Source organism: Hydra vulgaris, chromosome 13 (assembly GCF_038396675.1).
Source record: "Hydra vulgaris chromosome 13, alternate assembly HydraT2T_AEP".
Taxonomy (NCBI): Eukaryota; Metazoa; Cnidaria; class Hydrozoa; order Anthoathecata; family Hydridae; genus Hydra; species Hydra vulgaris.
Genome location: NC_088932.1, coordinates 24,002,769 through 24,026,777, shown reverse-complemented (window position 1 = coordinate 24,026,777; position 24,009 = coordinate 24,002,769). Strand labels below are relative to the sequence as shown.

Below are 24,009 nucleotides of genomic sequence, written 5' to 3'. Positions count from 1 at the left end.
TAATTACTAATTCAAGTATGTATTTAATACATATAAATAATAGTTCATTACTAATTGTAAATAATTCATGTTAAAAATATGAACAAAGTATTAAACTTTTTCATAAAAAGCTTCATCAAATATATATATATATTTTTTTGTTGCAAAAATCAAACATCCTATATAATTACATGTAATTATATAGTATTAATATAATTATATAATTACTATATAAAACTTTATTTATTGAAGCTTTTTATGAAGAATTTTATTATTTTGCTCATGAATTAGTATTTACACGTATAGAATACATACTTGAATTAGTAATTCCATGTTATTATATAGGATAATTGATTTTTTGCAAAAAACCTATATTTATTGAAGCATTTTATGAAGAAATTTAATATTTTGTTCTTATTTTTTAAATACAAAGTTCATACATTAAAAGGCTATTATTACTATTATATATGCTATTAATATATATTTTGTTATGAGTTGATAATAATTGCATAAATTTTTGTTTCTGCAACAAAAGTTTAGTTATTATTGTTAATTATTTTTAATTCTGATTCACTTCCAACCAGGCTGCAAGCAGCCTTTATTAAGTTGGGAGCTACTAAGAAAAAAAAGAATAGAGTTACAGAGCAAGGAAAAGGTTGACGGAAGACTTGAAATTTTTAAGGTTGTATGAGTCAGGAAAACACGAAGATGGGAGAGAGTTCTTGAGGGTTGAAATGCTGTGGACAACTTGACTATATATATATATATATATATATATATATATATATATATATATATATATATATATATATATATATATATATATATATATATATATATATATAGATATATATATATATATATATATATATACATATATATATATATATATATATATATATATATATATATATATATATATATAAACCATTAATATTATATACTATATATAAACTAGTGATGTACTGATAGCACTTTTTTGGCCGATGGCGATACTGATGCCGATGGATAGGAAAAGGCCGATATCGATGCCGATACCGATGAATTAACTAACTATTAAAATTTTGAAAATATAAAACAATACAACTTTAAATCGTGTAATTTTTTTAATGGAATCAGTACTGGTAAACAAATACTTGGACTCAAATTAGAGTCAAACCATTATTTTAAAAGATATATGAAAAACTCAGTTAAAAAATATACATTTTTTGTTTTTTTTTTACTATGAAAAGTAAACTTGCAAAAAATAAACACAATTTTCAAGGAACCCTTTTCATTTGATTTTTATAAAGAAAATGGTACTATCATAAGCAGTTTACTTAGAATTCTTTATTAATTTAATAGGAATTTAGATATCTAAACAACAATTATGTGTTGTTTAGGTAACTAAACTACTTTTAGATAATTAAGTTGTTTTTATAATTATTTTATTTTATGATGTTCTATCCCTACCATATCCCTGGTAGTACCACGCTAAACTGGTTTCTCGATGCAGTGGCCTTTATTGTCAAAATTTGTGTTTCAGAGTTATAAAGTTGAGAGGGTTGTAACCAAATCTAAAGTAGCCTCCTCGATCGCAGTGGCCTTGGGAAGGTGAATTGAAATAAAACATAAATAACAAATAAAAATATAGAAATATAGTAGCTTATACTTGAACACATATAGATAACAATGCTTAAATAAGTTACTTTTAAGTATAACAATAGAACAATACCAAATAAAATTATTCTAAAAACAACACAATGGTAGTAAAAGTATAAGTACATTCAGCTGTTAAATTAAAGCTTATAAACATCATCTTAAGAATAAATAATATTGCCTATAAACAAAGTCAAAATAAAAACTTATTGAAAAAATTCTAAGTAATGCATAAAGTTTATTTTATTTATTATTTAATTATTATCATAATGCAGGATGAAAATAATAAAATGCCATCGGTTGGAAAATCGGAAAATGAGGCCGATACCGATACAGATTGTGCAAAAAGTGGTCGATTAAGCCAATGCCGATACTGATGCTGATTAATCCGTACATCACTAATATAAACCAATAATTTATATACTATATATAAACTAATAATTTTATATACTATATGTAATCTTTTATATTGAGTGTTCCTACAATATAGTACAATAGGGTTACCAAATATTGTATGAATTATGTTATACTTAAAGTTTAAAAGTTTTTTTTAAATTAGGTTTGTGTAAAAAATGGATAAAAAGATCTATATCTCTCTGTTTGTCCTTTATGCAATATTGCAGCTGGTATCCACTAATAGTGATCATGAGAAGCGCAATGTATTAATAATTATTTTAAATTTTTATTTGTTTAGTTTTTAATAATTTTAATAATCTAAATTATTTTTTTTCAAAAAAGATTTTGTTTAAAACTGTTTTTGAAAATTTAAAAACTATATACAAGAGCAAGTTAAGAAATTATTTAAGAATATTTTTTTTATTATTTTATTTTATATTTGAAATAAAAGTTAACAATATCTGTTGAAATTTCATTTTTGTACCCATATTTTAGGTTAGTTTAAATTTCTTCTTTTTAAAAACAACATAGTGTATTTAAAATCGTTGTTTTATTATGAGAAAGCAATCAAGCTGTTTGCTATTATATTTACCAACTTGTAAAAAGTAAAAAAAAGAAGTTGGTATTAAAGGTCAAAGCTAAACTTATAAAAATAAAAATCTAATAAAAAGTTTGTATATTTTTGGTAAAAGTTTTTGTATACCAGGTATATATATTTTTTTATGGAAATCGTATATCAGGCTTAAAATAGATTTCAACACCAGAGCCCACCTCCAACCCATATACTGACCTATCAGAGATAGGCAACCAATTATCAATTATTTTGTTGGATAAAGTAATAAATGGTTGGTTGCTCTCTTTGAACAGGCAGAGAGGGGTGCTAGTATCTGATAACTTTTTCAAACCCTGCATCACTATTCAAATAATATAATAATATAAATTCAAAAAATATAATAATAAAAAATAATTCCAGACAATATTTAAAATTTTAAATTGAAGTTGCTTGAGTTCCATTTTTTTTTAAACAAAAAAGAAAGAAACTGAAGTTCTTCATTTATTCAACTTATTTACAATGATAAATACAAAATATTTTGGTCCTAATATTTAAAGTTGGTGCATTGCGGTACTTTGAAAATCAGATGAATTTTAGTCTATTTGCTTATTTTCACATTATGTCATACTTTAAGAAGCTATAACTGGAATATTATTTATTTTAATAACTCTTGTTAATTTGTTTATAACAGCTATCCAGATAAAAGTTTTATTAGAAGAAACAAATTAAAAGTAGATTGTTGTCTAGAAATCATAGCCTAACATGGATTTGTTTATTTTTAAATAATCACTAAATTGAACAACTATATTTGAAATAAAACAATGTTTAAACCTAAGATGTTTAAGTTCCAGAAGACACCAAAAAGTTTTATCTTTGTGATTATACTAGTATACAATATGCTATGCTCCAGTTAAAGCTTCTTAATTTGTCATGATGCAAAATAAGCAATTAAAATTTGACTAAAATTAGTCCAATTTTCAAAGTACCACCATGGACAAACAACTGTTTAGATTAAAATTTTATGTATTTATCATTTCATCTGTTATATAAAGCGAATACATAAAATACAGCAAACTTGTTGACATTTAGTTTTTTTTTTTTTTTTCAATGTTGTCTGATTTTTACAGAAATTTCTCTTTAGTTTCACAAGAAGATGTTCATAAGGAACTTTAACGATTAACAGACGCCGTGAAAAATTACAATATATATGAATCAGGAAAACAAGATTTAGGCAACAAATTGCAAAAAACTGATGTTTGAGGGAATAAAATTAGATAAATAAAAATTTTTAAGAGCACAGTTATAGTAAACAGATGAGACATGATTAAATGATGAGTAACAGGAGATTGAATTTTAGTAGATAGCACTTTAGAGCAGCACCCATTATAGTATTTATGTATTATAAAAAAAATGAAAAGCAATATTGTGACGATGTGACAATAATTAAAGATTGACTGCAAGAACAGGTCCAACTATGTTTGCAATGCGTTTTTGTACCTTGTCTAAAAGAGAAAAGGCATTATTCAAAGATCTGCTCCAGATATGGCAACAGTGTTCCAATTAAGGACGGATCAAAGAGTAACCTTAGCAGATGCTATTTTTGCAATGGATTTGATATACAGTTTTCAAGAAAAATCAGAAGTAAAATGAAGAAGACAAAAAAGACCATCCTAGAAGAAAAGGGTAGATTACTCACCAAGTACATTACTGTTTATAAATATAGAAAGATCTAGATTATTGTGATAATGGTTAGCTGAAAAAATCTGAGTTTTATCTGAGTTGAAGTTCACCAGCCACTGAAAACCCCATGCTATAGCAGAAATGAGATCCTTTTCAAACTTAAACGCTCTCTCCAAGCAATCAGAGAATGGCTTCTTTTGAAATTGGCTTCTTCTCAAGACATAAATAAATTTATTTATGTCTTGTATCATCATTTATTTATGTCTTGTATCATCATTTATTTATGTCTTGTATCATGTAGTTATGTCTTGTATCATTATTTATGTCTTGTATCATCATTTATTTATGTCTTGTATTTATGTCTTGTATTTAGTATCATCAGCAAACAATGTCACCTTAGATGTGAGAATTTCTAGGAGATGGTAATGTAAATTAAAAAAAGTATAGGGCCAAGAATAGAAACTTGAGGAACCCCTGAAGTTACAGGAAATGAAGAAGAGTGCTGTCCATCGAGAACAACATTTATTCTACTATTGGTAAGGAAGAATTCTTTAGACCCTAAGAAATATCAAGCAATGGATCAACCTGTTTGCCAGCTATATCAGGTAGTATGTGATAAGTGGAATCAAGAGATGAGATTCATGAAAAATTCTTAGAAAAGAATTTACCTTTGTTTTTAGGTGAGGTAACAAAATCTAAACCATGTAAGAGGGTAGAATAACAGATTTGTCTTTATTATAGACACTGTTATAGATTCTCCAAAACCTCAGAAGTCTAGTTTTTGAGATTAAATACAAGATTTTGTGACCTGAGAATAGCAGGCTATGGTGTTTGACAAAACCTTTTCTACAATGGCTTCTAGCAATAGTAAACAGACGTCTGTTTTCTGGAGAATTGTTTTGGTAATAGTTATGGAAGTAATGGTTATGATTGGAAATTGCAATAGCACTATCAGAGGAAATCATACTGAAGAGTGAAGCTTTACTTGAAATCGTTGAAAAGGAATAAAAGATTCCATGCCAGCCTGAGTTCAAGAAGTTGCATAAGAAGCTCATTTATCAGCAGGAAGGTGAAAGATTTCTACTCCAGGGCCATCATGAAGATAATCATGGAAAAAGTTTCAGTCAGCTTTAAGTTAGTTGTAAAAAGTATGATGATAGGGGGAATATATTATCATAAGATGATAAAGAAGAATGAGATAATAGTTTTAGAGAGATCAAACCGTGATCAGAAGTGCCTAAGGATAAACGTGGAGAAACTGAGCACTGACTAGGATCAGAACAAGATATAAGTTCAGTAAAGAAGGTGAATGATTCAGATTATCTGGAAAACCAGTTGGAAAGTTGACTATTTGTGTTAGAGTTGAGAAAGACAAAAGTTGTAAACCTTAATGCCTGCAAAGTCACTGACACTAGAGTGAAGTCATTCAGTGTGATGAGTATTAAGTTCACCAACAACAACGATATTGGCTGAAGGATAAAGAGTGTGAGAGCTTGATCAATTTGATTATAAATAACATAGAAAAGTAGTCTTGAGATAAAGGAGAGCGATATAGAACAAAGAGAAAGTTGATAGAGTGATGTGTTGTTAAATGAAAGCATATAAAAGTAGTCTATGGATTCAAACTTAGTTTCCTGACAAATGGGTGAGTTCTTACTAATGTAAATGCCCAGGCTAAGCTTGTGATAATTCAGTCTTTATGAATTAAAGGAAGATTAACACTAAGATTACAACACTAAGATTACAACACTAAAATCACAAGATTAGGCTGAACCATTAACACTAAGATCAGAAGATGAGAGAGCTGAACTCAAATTAGTCTCACAAAGAGCAAGTAGGTCTGGTAAACTTTGCAAGAGACAAGACTCAACAGAAGAAAAGTTACTTCTAAGTCCATGAATATTAGTGAATGATAGATTTAGAGAACTTGGTCATGACAAAAGTTTTTTTGTGTTTTTTAGTTTTTAATGCTTTAGTCAATTTTCGATTTGTTAAAGATCTTGACACAAAGCACAGATAGTACTCAGTACACTATCTAATATTTCAACCAATTGCCTCATTGCTATTAACAAACCCTAAGCCCTAACAAAGAGCTACAAATGCGACCTTGAAAATGCACACCAAAAGTACAAACAGGGGCACCATCCATACTTTACAGCTGTTGATGGAATCAGTCTCTCTGAGAGCTACCACAAAGTTCAGCAAATCTGACTACCAGCAGGCCTCAGTACCATAAAACTGAGGTTTAGAGCTGTACCCCCATTAGGAGAATAAAATGAGTAGCTGAGTCATTAGGGCTGTTGACATTCAACCGTTTATTAAATGACATGTAACCGTCATTTATAAGTTTAAAATCCATTTTTTTTTTTTTTTTAAACTTTAAAAACATTAATTGAAGCAATTTAATATTTAATATTTTTAATAATAATTAAAAAAAAAAAACAATTAATAATGCTAAATTATTATGTGAAAGAAGATCTTGAAGATCTTGTTGTTACAAATTTTAATAGTTATGATTCCTTTGTCACCATTTGGATTTCTGAAAACATTAAATACAACGTTCATAAATTTATTTTAGTTTCCGATTCAGATACCAAATTATTATTCCTTAATGATTATTATTATTCCTATAGACAATGTTTGCCTTTATGTAAATTTGTGGTTTCAAAAAAATATATTAGTTTTTTAGATTTAATTTGAAATTTGTTTTAAAAATGATAAAAGAAGAAGACGTAAGAGAAAAAATTATGCACAAATATTTACAAAATCCTAATAGCAGCTACAATTCGATAGCAAAATCGTTGCAAATACATCCATACACTGTTAGTCGTGTTATTCAACGTTTTTCTCAAACAAAACCAATTAAACGCAAATCTGGTCATGGAAGAAAGGAAGGTTTTAAAGATATAAAACTAGTTAGAAAATTGGTTAACAGTTTTAAGAATAACCCAAACCTTTCACTAAGGGAATGCCCAAAAATATATGGATTTTCTCATGGTTTTGTTGAAAAAGTTAGAAACAAACATGGTTTTCATTCTTCCAAAGCACAAAAAGTGCCCAACTGTTCTGAAACTTAACAAAAAAGTGCAAGAACCCACGGCAGAAAGTTGTATGACAATTTTATTTCTAAAAATTTCTGAATTATTGAAGATGATGAAACTTATATCAAATACCATCATCAACAAATTCCTGGTGCTGTTTATTATATCGCCAAATATAGAGGAAAAGCAGATAAGAAATTTAAATACAGAAAACATGACAAGTTTGCTAAAAAAGCTTTGATTTGGCAAGCTATTTGCGGTTGTGGCAAAAAATCAGCATCTTATATTTCTCAGTCCACACTTTCTGGTCAAATATTAGTTAAAGAATGTTTACAAAACATTCTGGCCTAATTTAGCTTCAATTCATCATTGTAAACTAGCTATGGAATGGTATAAAAAGAATAATGTGAAATTTGTGCCTAAAACAGAAAATCCTCCGAACTGGCCAGAATTGAGAGTTATTGAAAAGTACTGGGCTATTATTAAAAGAGAAATGAAAAAAACAAAAAAGCTTTGCAAAAACATTAAAGATATTAAAATATCATTTAAAAAAGCATCAAATAGTTTTGATTCTTATTCTGTGCGCAAGCTTATGGGTACCATTAAAGCAAAAGCTCGAAATTTTGTTAGATTCCCACAGGAATAATTTTTTTTTTTTAATGTTTGATCTTCTTATATTATTGTATTAAAATTATTACTTGGTTCGAAATAAAAATTGAGCAGTACTTTTTTTTAGTTGTTTTTCTCCTTTCACATTTATTTTGTGTACAGACTTTATTTAACAATTTAATGTGCCAATAAATTCAGTAATATAATAAGCTAAATAAAAATAAACAGCTAAAAAATTAAATAACGAAGATGTTATGCCCAGATCATCAAATTGCATTTTTTGTAAAATGTGCAATTTTTTATGAATTGGATAGCGTTATTGCACAGATTGCAAAATGTTGAATTTTATTGTTGTTTTTTAATATATAATCATATTAGTAAATATTAATTGTATTTATTAAGTTTAAATAACAGTTATTTTTATTATATATAATAAGTATAACTTATTATATATAATAAAAATTTAAAAAACAACAATAAAAGTTCAACATTTCAACAATCCATGCAATAGTGCTATCTGTTTCACAAGATGAGCAAAAAATTGCATATTTGGTGTATTGTTCAATTTCACAATCTGTGCAAGACATTTTTATTTATAAATTTTTTTGTATAAAAAATTTTTAGTTAAGTTATTTATTTAGTTATTAATAATTACAAGCAGTTTTATGATTGTATCATAATATTTTTATTATTAATTTTATAAATGCACTTTTAATTACAGGTTACCAAGAATGTATACGATGTCAAATGTGGAAATATATCACATAAACTGGTTCATATAAAAAGTACAAGTAAAAGCAATTTAGAAAATGAAATTCATTATTTGATATCTACGATTAATTTACCTACCATTGTTGTTAAACATGTTTTAAAAAAAACAACTGTGACCATAAATAATGACAACATCTGCAACAGAAATGGTGAAGCATTTACTTTTTCAGACAACAATAAAGAATTATCTGGAGTGATCATAACTCGTATTTTCTCTTATAATGATTCTTCGGATACAGTATCTTTAAAGAAGGCTTCAAAAATAGGTCCAAATATAATCTCACACTATGAATGGTTGTTATCTAATAGCCCTGACAATTCTGACAAATCAGTTATGACATTATTTAGTGGCACCACGCATAACTCATCGAGTCAGCTTACTTTAATGGTATGTTTATTAAAAACTATTTATAATATTATGCTTTTATTTGAGTGTTACATTTGTTTTGTTTTGTTGTAGTAAAGTTTTGTTTTAATGTTTGCATTTTATTTTAAAGACTAAAACATATTCTGAAACCTACCGTTCTACTGATCTTCCACATGACAGTGTCAATGAAAATGTTACAGAGTTCAGACTTACTTTAAATAAATTGTATGCTGAAAAATATTTGCGATATGCTGTTGAGGTTACTTTTTTTAGTACAAATAATAGTGAAGATTCTGGAAAATACAAAACTTTTAAATCTATCGATGATGAATATACTCCAGGTATATTTAAATATTGGACAATTACATTTCCAATTAGTACATTTGCATCTTGGAAACCCGTTGCTTATAATTCTGAGGTGTTTTCAAGGCAAACTCAGTCATTATTGTACCAATTTGATGATTCTGGCAATGAACTGTCAAGTAAAGGAAAGTTAAACTCTAAATCTTATATTGACTGGAGTATTGTTGCTGGGATACCAAGTATTATGTTTTACTCCACAAATGTTACTTTTGGGGTGTCTAAAGATGGTTGGTACCAAGAAACAAATTATTCAAGTTGGTATGACTCTTTTTAATTGAATGTTCTAAAAATTAGTTAATAATTACTTTTAGTATCTATTTTTTTGTAAACGTAATAAAATACATAAATAATGCCATAATAATATATATAAGATATTTAACAGAGGATTTTTTCAACTTTCGATTTTTAAATTTTTTTTTTAATGTTCATTCACCTCCCAACGGCTGAGTAGGCCACTACAGACAAGGAGGCTACTTAATTGTGGTTATAACCCTCTCTCAACTCTATAATTTCAAACACAAACCTTGACAAATAAGGCTGCTGCGCGGAAAAACAAGTTGAGCGTGGTACTACCAGGAATGTGGTGGAGAGTTGAAAATAGTATTAGCGTGGGTTGTTAGCCGGTTCTAATTTAGCATTTAGTATTGACTTTGCTGCATGTTGGACTCTGGTTGATGTTAAGAATCAGCATTGTTTTAATTTTTTTTTATTAATAGTATTTTTAAAGTTTATAAATTTTAAAATGTTATCATACTTATACATAACTTATGGTTTTATATGAATTTATATGGTTTTATATGATTTTAAATGGTTTTATATGGTTTTAGGGGCGTCACAAAGTTAATATATAAAAATTGTTCCGCTATAAATTAATCTGCATTATCATGAGTCCATTTATTTCAGTGACTGTAAAAATAATGGCATCAAGTCACTAATGCCCATTGGCATACAGTAAAATATTCCCAAACTGCTGAAACATTTCTTTTGCCCTTTATATTCACCAAAGTAACATGCAATATTGAATGCAATATTGAATGTCATTGTTAAAAGTAACATGCAATATTGAATGTCATTGTTAAAAGTAACATGCAATATTGAATGTCATTGTTAAAAGTAACATGCAATATTGAATGTCATTGTTAAAAGTAACATGCAATATTGAATGTCATTGTTAAAAGTAACATGCAATATTGAATGTCATTGTTAAAAAGTAACATGCAATATTGAATGTCATTGTTAAAAGTAAAATTTATTTAGATCATCTATTATGTTATTTTATCATAACATAATAGATGATCTGTTGATTATTTTCTATTTAATTTTTGATTATAGTTTTAATTATAGATAATAATAATTATAAATTCTTTTATTATCGATTAAGTTTATATGATAAAAAAATACAAAATCAAATTAAATTACGTTATAATTTACTCTTATGCATCCAGCCTATTACTCCATGCATCCAGCCTATTACTCCATGCATCCAGCCTATTACTCCATGCATCCAGCCTATTACTCCATGCATCCAGCCTAGGCAAAAACTGCTTTGCATATTTTTGGTGTTTTACATAACTTCTTTACTTTATTGAAGTCAATTTTATGCCAATCACTATAAGGTTTTTTCAGCATATCTTTTGCACCATTAGGAATTACTTTTTTAACTTTTTTTTTTTAGTTTATAAAAGTATAATTAGGAGATATATAAAAGTTCATAAGGTTTGTGAGGACTGATGATTGAGGAGGCCAAATCATTCTATTCAACCCTTAATCATTCTCTAACTCAACTAGTTTCTACAAAGTTTTTAAAAATGCTTTAGATCGTTATTTTTTTAAAAAAATGAATGGCAAGGTATAGCATATATTGTAATTGGAAGATAAAGCATGGCTTTTTAAAATATCTAAATACACTTCTTTAAAATATCTAAATACACATTTTAATAATGTCACCTGTGGTATTCCCACTGAAACAGCTCCAAACCATAACATTATACCCACTATGTTTCACAGTTGGCAACACACATTGTTCACAAAGGAAAGGTTTCCTTGCCAAGCCCTGCTTCAATCAATCGTCTTTTCACCATTGTCACAGATCTTGAGAACAATTCAAAGTATAGTTTAATTCCAGAGGAAATAATAATCCATTTCTTTTACTAGTGATTGTAATTCTTCTTTCTTTGGAGGGCAGATGTAATTTTATAACAACCTGATCAATTTTCAATTGATTACACCTCCAGTTTTTTTCTCCTTTTTTTTTTTTCCGAACTGTCATTTCTTTACTAGCATTTATAATGTAAAAATATTTATAATTTTTTCTTTTAAACATAAAGATATAGTTTTGATTTATAATATATTTTTTTTCTTTAATTATTCTTAAAGTTATTATTCTTACTACATTGTAATCACCATTGAATTCTTACTACATTGTCATCACCATTGTATTCTTACTACATTGTAATCACCATTGTATTACAATTTTAATTTCCTAAAGTTCTAAAAGTTACAATTTTTGTAAATATATAATTTAATGGTTTGATGATACAGTGGGAAAATTATCCATAAGAATATTCCATCTACTCATATTGACTGCTGCGTCTATTTCCAACCTGCTGTAAAATGGTAGTTATGGACTGTTTTCTACCTGCTGTAAAATGGTAGTTATGGACTCAGTTTTCTATAGTGTAATTCAGATTTTTCTCCCCTTTTAAATATTAAACTTTTTTTTAAAGAATTTTTTACATATTTAGGACTGGTATGGTTGGTGTTGGCGAACCTCCAACAGACAGTGTTTCAACTAAGGTTTACATAATCATATCCATTTGTCTTGGTTCACCAATTGTTCTTATGCTTGTTGGAATATTCACATTACTAATAAGGCAAGTTAAATTTGGCCGCAATAATTACAAGGCTATTAACTGAAACGCTATCAAATTTTATATTTAGATTTATTAATAAAAATCACTTTTTGTATTTCCTTAGTTATGTAAAGATTGTTGTAAATTTATATCTGCATTAGTATAGCAAAACTTTGTAAAACGATCCAGTATTCAAATTATGCCATGGAAAATAGAGGTTTATAATATTAAAAATTTGTTTTAACGTTGTGTGTTAAAACCCAATAGCTGTTATATTTAAGCTGTATTTATAATAAGCTGTTATATTAATTCTTTAGATTTTATAGAGTTAAAAAAGTGTTAAAACAATTTTAACATATTTCTATTTTTTTTTTGTTTTTTATTTTTCATTAGTTTTATAAGAAATAAACTTAGTACAATAAAATGTATATAAATTTTCTTATTTTGAAAAATATTTTTATATGAAAAGTGGTGTTTTTTTTTCTTCCTTTTTTTGTTGTTTTTTTGGAAGGGGGGGTGGCAGAAGAGGTCCTGAGGCATGTAATACCAGTGGAACATGCATGAGTAGATCATTGCAGTTTCCAGACTAAGTAAACGAAACTTATGGATATTTCACATCCGCCTGATTACATATTAAGGTTATGGATATTTCACATCCGCTCGATTACATATTCGGATTATGATTACATATTAAGATTATGATTACATATTAAGATTATGATTACATATTAGGATTAACTTTACAACTAGTTTATTCATGTATTCCATTTTTCGATTGGTATCTCGTATGAAATAAGAATGAGGGATACAAAAACTTTTATCCGCGCATGAAGAGTAGATAAAAAGTAATAAAGAAAAATTAACGGGTCCGCCAAATAACTTTTTTTTTTTTTGAAAATGCTATAAAAAAAACTACTGAATATTTTCTCAAATATCTTTTTTTATTTGAAAGTACAATCCTTCCGGTTAATAATGTAAAAAAATTTCATTCAAATGGCTGCCTCGGCTGGCCATGCAGTAGCCTACACGATCGGTCCAATTTTTAAGCACATTATCGATTGTATTTCACCAATGGCTTCACGAATATTGCCCTTTAAAGCGTCAATTGTCTCTGGCTTGTCGGCGTAACACTTATCTTTGAGGGCACCCCACAAATAATAGTCCAACGGTGTCAAATTGCAGCTCCGAGGTGGCCAAACGACATCAGCTCTGCGGCTGATAATGCGATCTTCAAAAACAGGGCGCAAAACATCGAGTGTAGCTTCGGCTGTGTGGCACGTAGCGCCGTCCTGTTGAAACCAAATGTTGCCAATATCCTCCTCTTTAATTTTTGTGAACAAAAATTCGGTCAACATGGCCCGATAACGATCGCCATTTACTGTAACGGCCACTCCTTGCTCATTTTCGAAGAAAAATGGCCCAGTTATGCCTCTGGACCAAAATCCGCACCAAACAGTGACTCGTTTTGGGTGCATCGGCTTTTCAATGTATGCGTGCGGGTTTTCTGTGCCCCAAATGCGACAATTTTGCTTGTTTACATACCGCCAAGATCAAAATGAGCTTCATCTGAAAAGATGATTTTTTTTGGCAAAATCGGCATCTTCTGTAAGTCGATCGCAGGCCCACTTAGCGAAGCGAAAACGCATCGGATGGTCAGTTGGCTTCAACTCCTGAACCAATTAGACTTTGTATGGCGTCATACCAAGGTCTTTATGCAAAATTCGTCTCAATGATTTCTCCGAAATGTTCAATTGTTGAGAACGACGGTGAATTGATGTTGATGGCGCTTCACGCACACTTTCTGCCACAGCAGCAATATTCTCGGGTATACGCACTGTTTTTGGCTTTTCACGCTTTGGTTTATCGATGAGGATGCCAGTTTCTTTCACTTTTTTCACAAGATAACGAACATAGGGAGCTGACGGTGCTTCTCTTCTTCCAAAATCCGTACGCAATTTTCGCACACATTCTGCAACATTACCATGATTTTCAAAGTAATGTCGCAATATTTCCTAGCGTTGTTCAAGCGTATACACAACCATATTCGTTCAGCGGAAAGATAAAACTAATTATCTGTCAAATCAGACATGAGCTAAGTGTTACCATTCACGAAATAAGCACTAGTTGAAAAAAAAAAGTTAGATGGCGGACCCGTTATAAGTTTGTCAATGTTGATAAACATTACATACACAATAACATTGAATAAACTTGTTACATTCGATAAGGCTGTATGGACTTTGCTATCTATCAAAGTAACTTGATTGAAACGGATCTGCTATTGCATAATTCAACACAAGTTTTTTAAGATTAGAGATTTCTTCCAAATTTAGTCAATGAGTAATAAATTAGTTATTTTTTTCTCAAATTTAAATGATTAAGTTCGACAATATAAAGTAAAAAAACGTTTTGAGTTTCTCCAACCAACAGTTAGAGCTTTTCTAACATAGTTTGTAAATTTAAAGTGGAACAATAAAAATCAAAAAGAACGATTCTTATTTTTCAGGTCGTAATGACCATCAACAGACATTTTATGTTTGTACATGCTTTAGCCAGTAAATCTTTTAAAAGCTGCTTTATAATGAACAGATATCAGGTTACACTATTTTATCATACATAAAACATCACTTATCGACTCGCCGTGAAGTATTTTCCTTTTCCTTTTCTTAACAAAATCTTTTTGAAACCAAAACGAATCTAACTCAGATGCAACCAGTTTCGCTTCTTATAGAATTTGGGGCCAAGAAGAACGTAGTTGGTCAGTATCATCGATTAGAGTCTTTAAAAACTTTGCCTCGTCATCCAAAGAAATGCTTTCTGATTGAAAAAGAATACAATGCCGTTTTATATAAATAAAGTCTACATGACCGGGGCTAAAAGAAGACAATATTTGCCTTATGACTACGCCCCGACGTGCTTTCATCAGCAAGCGTGTACAATCATTAAAATGTAAACATAAAGTTACTTTGTACCATATAAAAAATAAATATAAATTTTACAAGTATGTTAAAATCAGTCACTAATCTATAATCAAAAGAAAATCGTAAAAAAAGATTAAAAAAATAATAATTACACCTAAAAACTAAAAATAAGTTAATAGGATAATTTAAGGAAAATTTAAATTAAAGACCAGTTAATAAGATTAGTGTTAAAAAAGAAAAAAAAATTAAAAATTAAAAAAAAATTAAAAAAAAAAAAGAATCTTAAAAAGAATTTAAGTGTTATGTAATTCGGATAAGTGTTATTCGAGTTTTAGCTACATTTAAATTGGAGCCATTGCAATCAGTCCTTCCACAAATCTTCTATTTTGTCTTAAATTTTTGGCTTAAAAAAAGCAAATAATCTTCCTTTATTTCCTCTCTTGACAATTATTACCATCATCGTTAAAACGTTCACAAAATATTACAAGCCCGTACTGCAGGTGGGGTTGGTGGGTGCGATCAACGCTGCTTTTTGTACCAAGTATCCTTTGTTTTGCATAGATTTTGTAATAAAAATTGAGCAATATATTTATTTGCTACTACTTTAAACTACCTCGTTTTTAAATTATGATTATGTGATTATGAACAAGGTAATACAGCTATTAAGCTATACCTGGAGTCACACTGTCATCTAGTAATTTGCTGTAGTACTAGACTCATTAGCACACTCACAGGCAGGAATATTTAAAATGATTCAGCTAGTAACCAGTTATTCATTATTGATTTCAAAAAAATTGTATCTTTATTTTTAATTTTTTTTTTTTGAAGTTTACTGTTTGATAAATTTACAACAAATACATACTATTTATAGAAATTAAGGCCGGAATAAGAAGAAGACATAAACTGTCTTATCACCGAGCCCCGTTTAAATATTGTTTATATAAAAGCAAATAAATAAAAGCTATATAGGACGGCCCTGCTTTTATATGCAGATTACAAGTTACATTGGTTTGAAATTTCTACAAATGGTTGTATGATTTCGCAGTATGATTTGTTGTGTGGATCTTTAGTGTTTTACTTTAGTCAACAGTATGTTTGAGAATGTAAAAAAATATAAAGTGCTTATTCAAAAACAAGTAGATTTACGTTAAATTTGTTATATTGGACCTTGTTATAGATTCAGGGCCGTAGGAACAAAAATTATATTTTGGGGCAGTACTACCCCGAAATAGTTTTAAGGACCTTTTTTTTTAGTCATTTTTCAGTCAATTTCTTCAAAATTATTTATTTGAAAAATTATTGGGTGGGAAAATGCCCCTGCTACCCAGCGGGTTGCTACGAGCCTGATATTATGTTGTTTTTATTATATTTTTGTTATTACTATTTTCTCATTTGAAATAAAATATAAAATGCTTGTGTTTATTTACTATATAATTGTTATTTTTACAATAAAATTGTCTGTATGAAAAAAATTTTGAAAAATGTTTGTTTATGTTTGACGTATGAACTATCAAAGTTTAGGTGACGATTAGACAATTGATTTACGAAAAATTTTTTGTTTTTGAAAGTTATTTGTTAATAGCATAAAGGCTGCTGTTTACAAGTTAAGCAAAAAACATTTATTTGCATGGTGTCTCAGAAGTGATATTATATTTTTATTTTATTTTTATTTTTATAAACATCTTCGCTTCAAACAAGGCTGCAAGCAGCCACTAATTAAAGTTGGAAGTTACTGAAAGAGAAAAGATGAAAATTATAGAGCAAGATAACGGTTGACGGACGACTTAAAGGATTGCAAAGTATATGATTCAGGAAAACAAGATGAAGGAAGCGAATTCCAAAGAGCTGATGTTCGAGGAATAAAACTAGACGAATGATCGTTTTTAGAGCACTTAGGAACAGTCACAGAAAAAGGATGAAACTTAGTTGAATGACGAGTAACACGAGAATGAATTTCAGTAGATAGCACAAGAGACGCTAGCTCTTTAGAGCAGTGCCCATTATAGCATTTCTAGAAAAAAGAAAGAGGAGCAACATTACAACGATGTGATAATGGTTGGAGCCTTGGCTGCAGGTCCAACTATGTTTACAATGCGTTTTTGCACCTTGTATAAAAGAGAAAGGGCATCCCTAGAAGATCCGCCCCATATATGGCAACAGTATTCCATACAAGATCGGATTTGAGATTTATAGAGATAGAGAGTAGAATCCGAAGTAAGTAAGTGACGAGCTCAATAAAGAGATGCAACCTTAGCAGATGCTAATTTTGCAACTGATTTGATATATGGTTTCCAAGGAAGATTGGAAATAAGAGTTAGTCCTAGAAGATAAAGAGTAGACAACTCATCGAGTACATCACCGTTCATAAATATAGGAAGATCTAAATTATTGCGATAACGATTAGCTAAAAAAAATTGAGTTTTATCTGTATTGAAGTTCACCAGCCACTGTGAGCCCCATGCTGTAGCAAAAGTGAGATCCTTTTCAATCTCAAATGCCCCCTCCAAGCAATCAGAGAGTGCTGGTTATCACGACAAGAATAAATGGGAGTATCATCTGCAAACAATGCCACCTTAGATGTGAGAATATCTGGAAGATTTGTTAATGTAAATTAAAAAGAGTATAGGGCCAAGGATAGAACCTTGAGGAACCCCTGAAGTTACAGAATAAGAAGAAGAGTGCTGTCCACCGAGGACAACTTTTATGCTACGATTGAAAAAGGATTCAATAATCTTAAAGATGTTGCCAGATACACCATAAGAAGAAAGCTTATGGAGAAGATCAGCATGCCAAACTTTATCAAATGTTTTTGAAATGTCAAGAGCGATGGCCTTAACCTCTTCACCTTTATCTAATGCACGATAAAACCTATCAATTATTACTGTTAGCAAATCGGCTGGAGAACGAGAAGATCATATTGATGGTCAGAAAGTAAGTTATTAGGTTCAAGATGAGAAATTAAGTGTTAATTAAAGATTCAAAAACCTTGCTTATGATAGGAAGAAGACTAATGGGACGGTAGTTAGACGAATCAGATCGCTCATTAGAAATTTTGAAGATAGAGATAACGGATGCCGCTTTCCAGCAGGCTGGAAAACAAGACTCTGATAAACACTTGTTAAATAGTTTTGAGAGTATAGACGACAGCTCCGGAGAACACTTCTGCAAGATAATAACAGGTATGTTGTCCGGGCCACAAGCAGTAGAAGATTCTAGGCAAGAAATCACTTTATATACAGAAGCTGGAGCGATACGAATGTCAAGCAATGGATCAACCTGTTTGTTGGCAATATCAGGTAGAACGCAACTAGTGGAATCAAGGGATGATATTGATAAAAAGTTTACAAGAGAAGTGGAATTAAAGATTTGCCCTTATTATTGATACTATTAAAGATTCTCCAGAAGTCACGAGAGCCTAATTTTTGAGATGAGATACAAGGTTTTATGACCTGAGAATAGCGGGCTTTGGCGTTAGACAAAACCTTTTTACAATGGTTTCTAGCTGTAATAAACAGATGTCTGTTTTCTGGAGAATTGTTTTGCTGATAAATATGGAAGTAACGGTTTCGATTGGCAATCGCAGCAGCACAGTGTGAAGAAATCCATGGAGGAGAGTGAGATTTCTACCCAAGGGCCATCACGAAGAAAATCACGGAAAGAGTCCCAGTCAGCTTTACTGTAGTTGTAAGAGGTACGATAATAGGGGGATTCAGGTGATGAAGAAGAATGAGATATTAGTTTTAGAGAGATCAAACTGTGATCAGAAGCACCTAAGGGTAAATGTGGAGAAACTGAGCACTGACTAGGATCAGAAACAAGACAAGTCGAATAGAGAAGGTAAATGATTCGGGTTGTCAGGAAAGCGAGTTGGAAAGTTGACTATTTGAGTTAGGGATTGTGAATGGCAAAAGTTGTGGGCTTTAAAGCCTGCAAAGTCACTGACATTAGAGTCAAGCCATTCAGAGTGGTGAGCATTAAAGTCACCGACAACTATATTAGCTGATGGATAAAGAGAGAGGGCTTGGTCAATATGATCAGAAATAACATCAAAAAGAGTGCAGTCTTGAGATAAAGGAGATCGATATAGAACAAATAGAAAGGCAATAAAGTGAAGTGGTGCTAAACGAAAGCACATGAAAGAATTGTCTGTGGATTCAAACCTAGTTTCACAACCAATGGGTGAATTCTTACGAATGTAAATGCCCAGGCCAAGCATGTTACTATTGGAGTCTTTACAAATTAAAGAAAGATAACCATCAACACTAAGATCGCAAGATGAGACAGCTGAACTCAAATTAGTCTCACAAAGAGCAAGTAGGTTTGGTGAAATTCGCAAGAGATAAGACTCAACAGAAGAAAAGTTACTTCGAAGACCACGAATATTAGTGAATGATTGGTTGAGAAAACTTGGTGATGATGATGGTTTTTTGTGTTTTATAGTTTTTGGTACTTTATTCATTTTAAAATTAGATTGATGAACTTGACTTAAAGCATAGATAGTACTCAGAACACTGTTTAATAGCCCAAGCAATTGCATCATTACTACTAATAAACCCTAAGCCGTAACAAAGGGCTCCAAATGTGGCCCCCATAATGTACATCAGAAGTACAAATAGGGACACCATCCATGCGCAACATGGCACTGTTAATACTTGGATATTTTTCAGCTGTTGATGGAATCAGCCTCTCTGAGAGCTACCACAGATTTTAGGAAACCTGACTACCGGCCGGCCTCAGAACCATAAAACTGAGTTTTAGAGCTGTACCCTCATTAGGAGATAATAGAATGAGTTGCCTAGTCATAAAAACAGAGACACTAGCAAAACCCATGCATTGAGTCAAAAAGATCCAGCATTTAACACTCTAAACTGGAAACATTGTATTAAAAATACATTTGCGCCAGCCTAATAGATGAAGAAGGGGTGCGAAGCTGGTCAACAGATAAAGTCTGTTTACCCCTTAAATATATCAAAACTTAATATATATCAAATATATCAAACCTATCATAGTATATCAAATAAATATATCATAATATATCATAATATATCATAATATATCATAATATATCATAATATATCATAATAAATCATAATATATCATAATATATCAAATAAATATACCAAATATATCTAAATATATCAAACCTATCAAATATATCAAATATATCAAATATATCAAATATATCAAACCTTAAATATATCAAAACTTAAACAAATTTATCTTTATTCTAATGTAAAGAAACAGCATAATTCTCATGTCAAGGAATGAACACCATTAGAAGTGATCAGTCACATGAACACATGGGTAAGAGATGTTTTCGATCAAGCGGTTATAAACATTGCAACAAAGGTTATGATGATGTGATTATAACAATAAGGACTAGGTTTGATGTAGAGTTGTTTTTTTTACACAAAATGAGTTTGAATTTATTATAATGTTGTTATAAATGTTTTATTTTCAATTCAAAAAAGACAGTTTTCCACTTTTATTGGTATTTATGTTTAATACAATTATTACAAAAAAGAAATATTTTGGTTTTCTAAGACTATATTTAAAGTTCCTTAGTTAATGGTTCAGAGCAAACAAGTTGGCACAAAATTTTGTCACCAAGGGCATATTAATAGATTTACATTAATATATTGTTATAGATCAGAGGCGCCACCTCCATAACTGAAATCCTTTGCGCGTTATATTTTTTTGCATTTTGAAATATTTGGATGATTCAAAAAAAGATTGAAATTTTTTGATAAAATGCAGGCCTGGAAAGTTAAAATTAACATTTGTATTATTACCTGAAGATTATGAATTTTGTGTTTTAATAAAAATCTAAACCGTTATATATATATATATATATATATATATATATATATATATATATATATATATATATATATATATATATATATATATATATATATATATACGTGTAAAATGTTGAGGTAGTTTAACATTAACTGTATACTTTTATAATATTATTTTGCCATTAGTTGGTTTGCATAATTGTTGTAAGCAACTCCAGGATCCTGTAGCTACCTATATCTGCTGTAGGAACAAAATGTAATACCTGTAAAAAACCTATTAACCACGAATGTTAATAAACACACCTCATACATCTCAGGAAAGTCAGGTATGTTGCTTGAAATTGAGATGTTTACACGCCTTTAATGCCCTAGCTGGCACTTTAATAGCAATCATTCTAATAAAGAATTAGGGGAAAAGTAGTAAGAACCACAATAGACGGCGGCTCAAACTTCATTAAGGTGTTTCATGATTTTGGCGAGAAAAGTCAAACTCAGGAAGAAGGTTTGGGATTAGAACAAGATTATTGATAAGAGTCTACATCTGAATACCTAAACACATTTAATATCCTGAAAAACGATAATAATTTTGAGTACCAGCTTCCTCCACATCAAAAGTGTGCATGCCATTTATTAAGCCGCCACCAATGATGCTGCCTTGGAAGAAAAGAACAATTACACATAAAAACCGTTATCACAAGTTACTTTTGTGTAATGCTAAGCAATGTGAAACAAGACAGCTTGATCATATTTAACAGCAGAAACTGTTGAAGAAAAATGGAAGCTTCAGAATATCCGGCCTCATCTGACTAGATGAAACTAGACATACATGGCTGTGAAAAGCATCTGAAGGATCATTATTGATAGACCCTTTCAGAAATGTTTGTGAAGAATGCAAAGTAAAAATGTGAGTTTTTTTACATCGTTTAACCAATGTAATCAAATAAACAGGGCTACAAAGCGTTTTCATGACACCTGGGCGCCCCTATGAGCATACATAGTTTTACTAAAGGAATGTATAGATATACAAGTTAATGATTGCGTTCTTATTTCTAATAACGTTACTTTAAATTCATATTTTGAAGAAAAACTGCATATCCAAGTTCATTCCAATTTTTCTATCATCAGTTTCTTTGCAAAAAATTCTGTTTTATCCCCAAGACAAGTCATCTGCTCACCATAGCTTACCAAGACAAGTCATCTGCTCACCATAGTTCACCAAGACAAGACATCTACTCACCATAGCTCACCAAGACAAGACATCTACTCACCATAGCTCACCAAGACAAGTCATCTGCTCGTCAATAGTTCACCAAGACAAGTCATCTGCTCACCATAGTTCACCAAGACAAGTCATCTGCTCACCATAGTTCAATATTTTGGTTCTAGCTAAAAGTTCGGCTTTACAGCAGCGGTAATTTTCCGTGGTCGTTTCACACCAGGATTTCATATACTGACAATTGCATCAGCCAAATTAGTTTTATAAAAATACTTTTAAAAGAGTTGATGTAGGTACATCAACTATATCCTGCTCCTCCAAACCTCCAACGGCTTGCAACAAAAAAATTTTGTTTTTAAAAAATAGGTCATTTTTTTAATTATATGCTGAGTTTGACGAGAAAGCGTAAAAAAAGGATGTAGTTGTAAAATAAATTGAACAATATTGAACAATATTGCGCGTTGTTGGACAAGAGCAATTCTGGTTTGAGAAGGAATGACCAAAGACTTGTCCACAAGATGTAGTTTAATGAACAGCTGGTAAAAATATTTTGTAGCTGAAAAACTCCAACATTTAAATGTCTTCTTGAGAACAACCAAGGATTTAATTGCCAACCCGACTATCAATGTCAGCCATGATATTAATAATTAGTTTCTCCGACAACAAAGTTGCATTACTGTGCACTTCTCAAAGTTGAAATTCACAAAACAGTTGCGCAACCAATTTACAACGCTATTGATGTCCGCTTGTAGTTTATAATCAAGGAAAAATTGATTGGCATTATTAACTCATATAATCTTGCCATTATTGGCGTATAATTTGGTATAACTTTAACTGTAGTCTGGTAAGTCATTGATGAAGAACACGAATAGCAGTGATGCAAGAACTGTTCCTTGATAGACGCCACTTGTCGCCCTAATGCACTCGGATGTCTATTAGCTAGCTAACTTGTGATCCAGTTAATTAGCTGACCTAAAATACCATTAGCATGAATAAATAAGAATCTTATTAAGAAGTCGTTGTGTGAAAATGTGGCTGCTTTACAAACCTGATTGAATTGCGTAACACTTTAATGATTTGGCAAAGTTGGTAAAAAGTTTTTTACCTTGGTGTCCACGGTAAACTGCTTCCATTAAAGTGTTACACAATTCAATCAGGTTTGTAAGGTAGCCTTTGTGATGTACAAATCCATGTTTAGACTTTGATATTAGTTTGTGCACAATTGTGTTTCATAATCCTATGTATAATAATTCTCTTTGTCACATTGCATGGTATAGGTGAGAGACACATGCTTGTAGTTATAAGACTTGACTTTGTTTCCTTTTTTGAGGGTAGGCGTGACATTTAACTTGTGTTTAGATATTAACATTCCTTCGGGAGTCGTTAAATTTTAGCAAATAAATTTTATTTCGTTTTTTTTTATTTTACAATTTAAAATCAGAATTGAATTTACTTTCAGAATAATTATAAAAGTATTTGGAGATTATTTTTTTCTGAAATAATCTGACAAAGTTTATCTTTAAAAATAAAATGTTTTATTTGGATAAAATCTAGTGTCTGCATCAATGTCGTCGATATAAAAAAAATTATTTTAAACTATGATTCTTTGGTAATATAAATAAAGCAAAGTTAATTGATATGCACATTACCAAGTAAATTTATTTTTTTACCTCATCAACAATTTTTTTACTTTTTTGTACTTAAAATCTCATTAAGATTTTTTTTTTCTTCCATCTTCTGGCGCCCTTATTATCTTGGCGCCCGTGGCATGTGTGCTCCTTTTGACCCCCCTTTCGGCAGCTCCGCAAATAAATATAAAATAATT

At 30.2% G+C, this 24,009-nt stretch overlaps 1 protein-coding gene across 1 annotated transcript; it reads left to right on the top strand.

Annotated features, from left to right (window-relative positions):
- Window positions 1-2,130: 2,130 nt before the first annotated feature.
- Window positions 2,131-12,717, top strand: LOC100200006 (glycosylated lysosomal membrane protein B). Its single transcript, XM_065816809.1, has 4 exons — window positions 2,131-2,276; window positions 8,618-9,055; window positions 9,165-9,655; window positions 12,142-12,717. Exons 1-4 carry the CDS (start codon window positions 2,190-2,192, stop codon window positions 12,311-12,313), a joined length of 1,188 nt encoding a protein of 395 aa, XP_065672881.1. The 5' UTR covers window positions 2,131-2,189; the 3' UTR covers window positions 12,314-12,717.
- The last annotated feature ends 11,292 nt before the right edge of the window (window positions 12,718-24,009 follow it).